This window comes from Pristiophorus japonicus, chromosome 18 (assembly GCF_044704955.1).
Source record: "Pristiophorus japonicus isolate sPriJap1 chromosome 18, sPriJap1.hap1, whole genome shotgun sequence".
Taxonomy (NCBI): Eukaryota; Metazoa; Chordata; class Chondrichthyes; family Pristiophoridae; genus Pristiophorus; species Pristiophorus japonicus.
Genome location: NC_091994.1, coordinates 4,546,565 through 4,553,827, shown reverse-complemented (window position 1 = coordinate 4,553,827; position 7,263 = coordinate 4,546,565). Strand labels below are relative to the sequence as shown.

The following is a 7,263-nucleotide window of genomic DNA, read 5'->3' as shown; positions in this document are numbered from 1 at the left end:
GGGAGGGGATAGATGGTGGGGGAGGGGATAGATGGTGGGGGAGGGGATAGATGGTGGGGGAGGGGATAGATGGTGGGGGAGGGGATAGATGGTGGGGGAGGGGATAGATGGTGGGGGAGGGGATAGATGGTGGGGGAGGGGATAGATGGTGGGGGAGGGGATAGATGGTGGGGGAGGGGATAGATGGTGGGGGAGGGGATAGATGGTGGGGGAGGGGATAGATGGTGGGGGAGGGGATAGATGGTGGGGGAGGGGATAGATGGTGGGGGAGGGGATAGATGGTGGGGGAGGGGATAGATGGTGGGGGAGGGGATAGATGGTGGGGGAGGGGATAGATGGTGGGGGAGGGGATAGATGGTGGGGGAGGGGATAGATGGTGGGGGAGGGGATAGATGGTGGGGGAGGGGATAGATGGTGGGGGAGGGGATAGATGGTGGGGGAGGGGATAGATGGTGGGGGAGGGGATAGATGGTGGGGGAGGGGATAGATGGTGGGGGAGGGGATAGATGGTGGGGGAGGGGATAGATGGTGGGGGAGGGGATAGATGGTGGGGGAGGGGATAGATGGTGGGGGAGGGGATAGATGGTGGGGGAGGGGATAGATGGTGGGGGAGGGGATAGATGGTGGGGGAGGGGATAGATGGTGGGGGAGGGGATAGATGGTGGGGGAGGGGATAGATGGTGGGGGAGGGGATAGATGGTGGGGGAGGGGATAGATGGTGGGGGAGGGGATAGATGGTGGGGGAGGGGATAGATGGTGGGGGAGGGGATAGATGGTGGGGGAGGGGATAGATGGTGGGGGAGGGGATAGATGGTGGGGGAGGGGATAGATGGTGGGGGAGGGGATAGATGGTGGGGGAGGGGATAGATGGTGGGGGAGGGGATAGATGGTGGGGGAGGGGATAGATGGTGGGGGAGGGGATAGATGGTGGGGGAGGGGATAGATGGTGGGGGAGGGGATAGATGGTGGGGGAGGGGATAGATGGTGGGGGAGGGGATAGATGGTGGGGGAGGGGATAGATGGTGGGGGAGGGGATAGATGGTGGGGGAGGGGATAGATGGTGGGGGAGGGGATAGATGGTGGGGGAGGGGATAGATGGTGGGGGAGGGGATAGATGGTGGGGGAGGGGATAGATGGTGGGGGAGGGGATAGATGGTGGGGGAGGGGATAGATGGTGGGGGAGGGGATAGATGGTGGGGGAGGGGATAGATGGTGGGGGAGGGGATAGATGGTGGGGGAGGGGATAGATGGTGGGGGAGGGGATAGATGGTGGGGGAGGGGATAGATGGTGGGGGAGGGGATAGATGGTGGGGGAGGGGATAGATGGTGGGGGAGGGGATAGATGGTGGGGGAGGGGATAGATGGTGGGGGAGGGGATAGATGGTGGGGGAGGGGATAGATGGTGGGGGAGGGGATAGATGGTGGGGGAGGGGATAGATGGTGGGGGAGGGGATAGATGGTGGGGGAGGGGATAGATGGTGGGGGAGGGGATAGATGGTGGGGGAGGGGATAGATGGTGGGGGAGGGGATAGATGGTGGGGGAGGGGATAGATGGTGGGGGAGGGGATAGATGGTGGGGGAGGGGATAGATGGTGGGGGAGGGGATAGATGGTGGGGGAGGGGATAGATGGTGGGGGAGGGGATAGATGGTGGGGGAGGGGATAGATGGTGGGGGAGGGGATAGATGGTGGGGGAGGGGATAGATGGTGGGGGAGGGGATAGATGGTGGGGGAGGGGATAGATGGTGGGGGAGGGGATAGATGGTGGGGGAGGGGATAGATGGTGGGGGAGGGGATAGATGGTGGGGGAGGGGATAGATGGTGGGGGAGGGGATAGATGGTGGGGGAGGGGATAGATGGTGGGGGAGGGGATAGATGGTGGGGGAGGGGATAGATGGTGGGGGAGGGGATAGATGGTGGGGGAGGGGATAGATGGTGGGGGAGGGGATAGATGGTGGGGGAGGGGATAGATGGTGGGGGAGGGGATAGATGGTGGGGGAGGGGATAGATGGTGGGGGAGGGGATAGATGGTGGGGGAGGGGATAGATGGTGGGGGAGGGGATAGATGGTGGGGGAGGGGATAGATGGTGGGGGAGGGGATAGATGGTGGGGGAGGGGATAGATGGTGGGGGAGGGGATAGATGGTGGGGGAGGGGATAGATGGTGGGGGAGGGGATAGATGGTGGGGGAGGGGATAGATGGTGGGGGAGGGGATAGATGGTGGGGGAGGGGATAGATGGTGGGGGAGGGGATAGATGGTGGGGGAGGGGATAGATGGTGGGGGAGGGGATAGATGGTGGGGGAGGGGATAGATGGTGGGGGAGGGGATAGATGGTGGGGGAGGGGATAGATGGTGGGGGAGGGGATAGATGGTGGGGGAGGGGATAGATGGTGGGGGAGGGGATAGATGGTGGGGGAGGGGATAGATGGGGGTGGGGGATAGATGGTGGGGGGGGAGATGATGGTGGGGGGGGGGGAGATAGATGGTGGGGAGGGGAGAGATAGATGGTGGGGGAGGGGGAGAGATAGATGGTGGGGGGGGGGGAGAGATAGATGGTGGGGGGGGGGGGGAGATAGATGGTGGGGGGGGGGGAGATAGATGGTGGGGGGGGGGGAGATAGATGGTGGGGGGGGGGAGATAGATGGTGGGGGGGGGGGAGATAGATGGTGGGGGGGGGGAGATAGATGGTGGGGGGGGGGGAGATAGATGGTGGGGGGGGGAGATAGATGGTGGGGGGGGGGAGATAGATGGTGGGGGGGGGGGAGATAGATGGTGGGGGGGGGGAGATAGATGGTGGGGGGGGGGAGATAGATGGTGGGGGGGGGAGATAGATGGTGGGGGGGGGAGATAGATGGTGGGGGGGGGAGATAGATGGTGGGGGGGGGAGATAGATGGTGGGGGGGGGGAGATAGATGGGGGGGGGGGGAGATAGATGGGGGGGGGGGGAGATAGATGGGGGGGGGGGAGATGGGGGGGGAGATAGATGGGGGGGGGGGAGATAGATGGGGGGGGGGAGATAGATGGGGGGGGGGAGATAGATGGGGGGGGGGGGGAGATAGATGGGGGGGGGGAGATAGATGGTGGGGGGGGGGGGAGATAGATGGTGGGGGGGGGAGATAGATGGTGGGGGGGGGTAGATAGATGGTGGGGGGGGGTAGATAGATGGTGGGGGGGGGTAGATAGATGGTGGGGGGGGGAGATAGATGGTGGGGGGGGGGAGATAGATGGTGGGGGGGGGGAGATAGATGGTGGGGGGGGGGGAGATAGATGGTGGGGGGGGGGGAGATAGATGGTGGGGGGGGGGGAGATAGATGGGGGGGGGGGGAGATAGATGGGGGGGGGGGGAGATAGATGGGGGGGGGGGAGATAGATGGGGGGGGGGGGGAGATAGATGGGGGGGGAGATAGATGGGGGGGGGGGGAGATAGATGGTGGGGGGGGGAGATAGATGGTGGGGGGGGAGATAGATGGTGGGGGGGGGAGATAGATGGTGGGGGGGGGGGGGAGATAGATGGTGGGGGGGGGGGGAGATAGATGGTGGGGGGGGAGGGGAGATAGATGGTGGGGGGGGAGGGGAGATAGATGGTGGGGGGGGGGGGAGAGATAGATGGTGGGGGGGGGGGAGAGATAGATGGTGGGGGGGGGAGATAGATGGTGGGGGGGGGGGGGGAAGATAGATGGTGGGGGGGGGGGGAAGATAGATGGTGGGGGGGGGGGGGGAGATAGATGGTGGTGGGGGGGGGGAGATAGATGGTGGGGGGGGGGGGGGGAGATAGATGGTGGGGGGGGGGGGGAGATAGATGGTGGGGGGGGGGGAGATAGATGGTGGGGGGGGGGAGTTGGAATAGATGGTGTTGGTGGGGGAGGGGATAGATGGTGGGGGGGGGAGATAGATGGTGGGGGGGGGGGGTTGGAATAGATGGTGTTGGTGGGGGAGGGGATAGATGGTGGGGGGGCAGGTGTGGCGAGGAGCTGAACTACACCTTCGGAGACAAAGGCAGAGAGTGAATGTGCTTTTTCGAACAAGGGAAACAAGAAGAATGTAGACAATGACAGACCTGTAGGTTGTGTGCCATTGACAGCGGCCAGACCTCGGAGGCCTGGAACAGCGAGGTCCGTTTCTAAGCGAGTGTCCACAGGAGACGGGTCTCTGTCTGCAGGAGGAGAGTGGCACCCTGGGTCCACAGAGGAGATTCCCTCGATTGACTTAGGGCTACAAGCGGGGCGAAAGGAGGCTTCGTCGAAGGTTGGGGAAAAAGTGCCGGTGAGTGGGAGCGAGACCGGAGGTGTAACGGGCTGGGGGGTCCATGGCCTGGACTCGGGAGACGGCGAGGACCCTTCAGTGGTCGGCTGAGAAGGAGAATCAAGACCCGAATCTTCAACCATCTCGAGTACGCTGGAGCCAACTGGAGGGCTCATAGACAGGGGGTTCACTCCGACCTGGTTACACTGGGCTAGAAAGAGGAGGGAAGTCTTTTAGTGAGAGTCGGCCACTGCAATCATAAAATAAACACACTTGAGGAGGTCCACCCCATCCCCCACCTTCAACACTCACTCCCTCCACCACCGGCGCACCGTGGCTGCAGTGTGCACCATCTACAAGATGCACTGCAGCAACTCGCCAAGGCTTCTTCGGCAGCACCTCCCAAACCCGCGACCTCTACCCCCTAGAAGGACAAGGGCAGCAGGTGCATGGGAACACCACCACCTCCACGTTCCCCTCCCAGTCACACACCATCCTGACTTGGAAATATATCGGCCGTTCCTTCATCGTCGCTGGGTCAAAATCCTGGAACTCCCTCCCTAACAGCACTGTGGGAGCACCTTCACCACACGGACTGCAGCGGTTCAAGAAGGCGGCTCACCACCACCTTCTCAAGGGGCAATTAGGGATGGGCAAAAAATGCCGGCCTTGCCAGCGACGCCCACATCCTGAGAATGATTAAAAAGAGACCATTTGTCTCCTCTTAACGCTTCCATCCAGAGAGACTGTTCAATGCATCTAATGGTTTCCCCAACGATAACAGACATTACTCAGAATTTCATCCTTATGAAGTTCCTGGTGTGGAATCCAAATTGCAGATGTCCTGAGTCTGGTGACATTAACATCTTATTTACTCAAGAGAGCAAGAAATCAAAACTGAACCAACCCACCCCCGTCAGGTGGCGATTTGTGTATTTCGGAGATGTTGAAGGAATTTCTGAATAGAAAATAAAAACTATAAAAGTCTTTTCAGGGAAGGAAACCAATTCGAGTGAGTGCGCAGGCATAAATTTAACTAAACATCATGAATGATGGATGCTTGGAGGATCAGATTTAAATGCACAGAATAGAAAAACTCCTAAAACCGGCTGTTAACAACCTGTTGCTGGATGGAAAACGTACATTTTTCATCAAGTATTTTGGAGTTTCACGGGTATAAAATGTGCACCAGTCCTCAATGTCATCCTTCCCATCACACACTGCAGAAACAGGCAGAGCAGCCAATCACAAGGCAACCAGACAGGATGGAAAATCTTGCTTTAATTTTTCTAAGAATTGAGGGTTTTCAAAAAAAATAAAAATGATAAACAGTGTCTTGTGTGCTGGTGGGTGTAATTATTCTTGTATCTTTCCCTGGGAACACAGTGTGAAGCAGTGGGGGGGGGGGAAGACACATATAAACATTGAAATTTACAGCGCAGGAGGAGGTCATTTCGGCCCATCGTGTCCGCACCGGCCGACAAAGAGCTGCACAGCCTTCGGTCAGCAGCCCTGAAGGTTAGATATAAACCTATGAAGAATGGCGGAAAGGTAAAGAGCATCCAGCCCAACCAGTCCGCCCCACACAACTGCGACACCCCTTACACTGAAACATTCTACACTCCACCTCAACCGGAGCCATGTGATCTCCTGGGAGAGGCAAAAACATGGGCTGATTAACAGTCTGACAGACGTAAACACTCCGACCAATACAGGGGTTAGTCCCATTCTGGAGGGAGGGTGTTACAGGCTGCACAACCTACACAATGAAAGGGGGGGGGGGGTGTCGCCCACAAGACACGAGAATCCCACTGGATTCAGAGCCAGAATTCCAAGCCAGAGCTCTGGTCTGCACCCGCTGGGACTGTCTGGAGCAGGATTGGAACCCACGGTCTCCTGGCTCACAGGCGGGAATGCTATGATTAGAGCGCACGCAAATCATTTAAATTTTTAATCATTCAATTCATTTTTATTAAATCTGCAAAAAAAAAAAATGGGCTTTGCGTAGATGTGATTTTGTTTGTTACATCCCTCCCAGATTCCTCTTCTTTACGAAGATAATTAAATCACATTATCTCAAAACTAGATCTCGGAATCCGCAACCTTTCACAGAGCCCCACAAATCTGGAGCTAGGTTACAGTGTACAGCATAGGAACAGGCCATTGGGCCCCACCGCTCCGTGCCGGGGTTTATGCCCCACACCAGCCCCCTCCCACACCCTCTCCATAACCCTCTATTCCTTTCTCCCCCATGTGTTTATCCAGCTTCCCCTTAAATGCATCGATACTATTCGCCTCAACCCCTCCCTGTGGCAGCGAGTTCCACATTCTCACCACTCTCTGGGTAAAGAGGTTTCTCCTGAATTCCCCATTGGATTTATTAGTGACTGTCTGATATTGATGGCCCCTAGTTCTGGTCTCCCTCCACAAGTGGAAACATCTTCTCTACGTCGGAACAAGCAGGAGATAGAGAGTGCGAGTGAGTGCGAGAGACTGAGAGTGAGGCAGCCAAAAGGAGCAGATCCCTTACCCGTGAAACACGGCTTCTCAAATGTGGTATCCAGCGACGGTCCGAAGAGCGGATCCAGAAAGCCGACACCATTCTGGGAGACGTTGGCTCTGGCGGAAGGAGGGGGTGAAAGCAACAAAAAAATCCACAGGTAAAAAGGATCAGGACATTCCGGAACCCAGGAACAAACGACAGGCTGAAATTCCAGCGGCGCAGAATTGGTGGGGAGCCGTTTTAAGCAAGGCGGGGTTTGGGAAAGTGTCGAGCTACCAACCCTCCTGGACTGCCCTGCAGTCTCCAGGAATTAAAGAATCTCCAGAACACTGCCCCGAGCAAAACCCGGGAGAAAAATCTCACTGGTGGCCCGGGTGGGGTTTATGGGTTGGGCTCCCGAAACCATAGAATGGTTACAGCACAGGAGGCGGCAAGAGCACTTCAGCCAGTCCCACTCCCCTTTCCCTGTAGCCCTACAAATAGTTTTCCTTCAGGTACTTATCCAACTCCCTTTTGAA

The 7,263-nt window shown here is 58.1% G+C and overlaps 1 protein-coding gene across 1 annotated transcript in view; it reads right to left on the bottom strand.

Moving 5' to 3' along the window:
• LOC139228512 (F-BAR domain only protein 1-like) overlaps nt 1-7,263 on the bottom strand; it is a 42,172-nt gene that overhangs the window by 8,808 nt on the left and 26,101 nt on the right. The window contains 2 exon segments of the mRNA XM_070859580.1: nt 4,058-4,453; nt 6,773-6,861. Coding sequence (XP_070715681.1) covers nt 4,058-4,453; nt 6,773-6,861 — 485 coding nt within the window.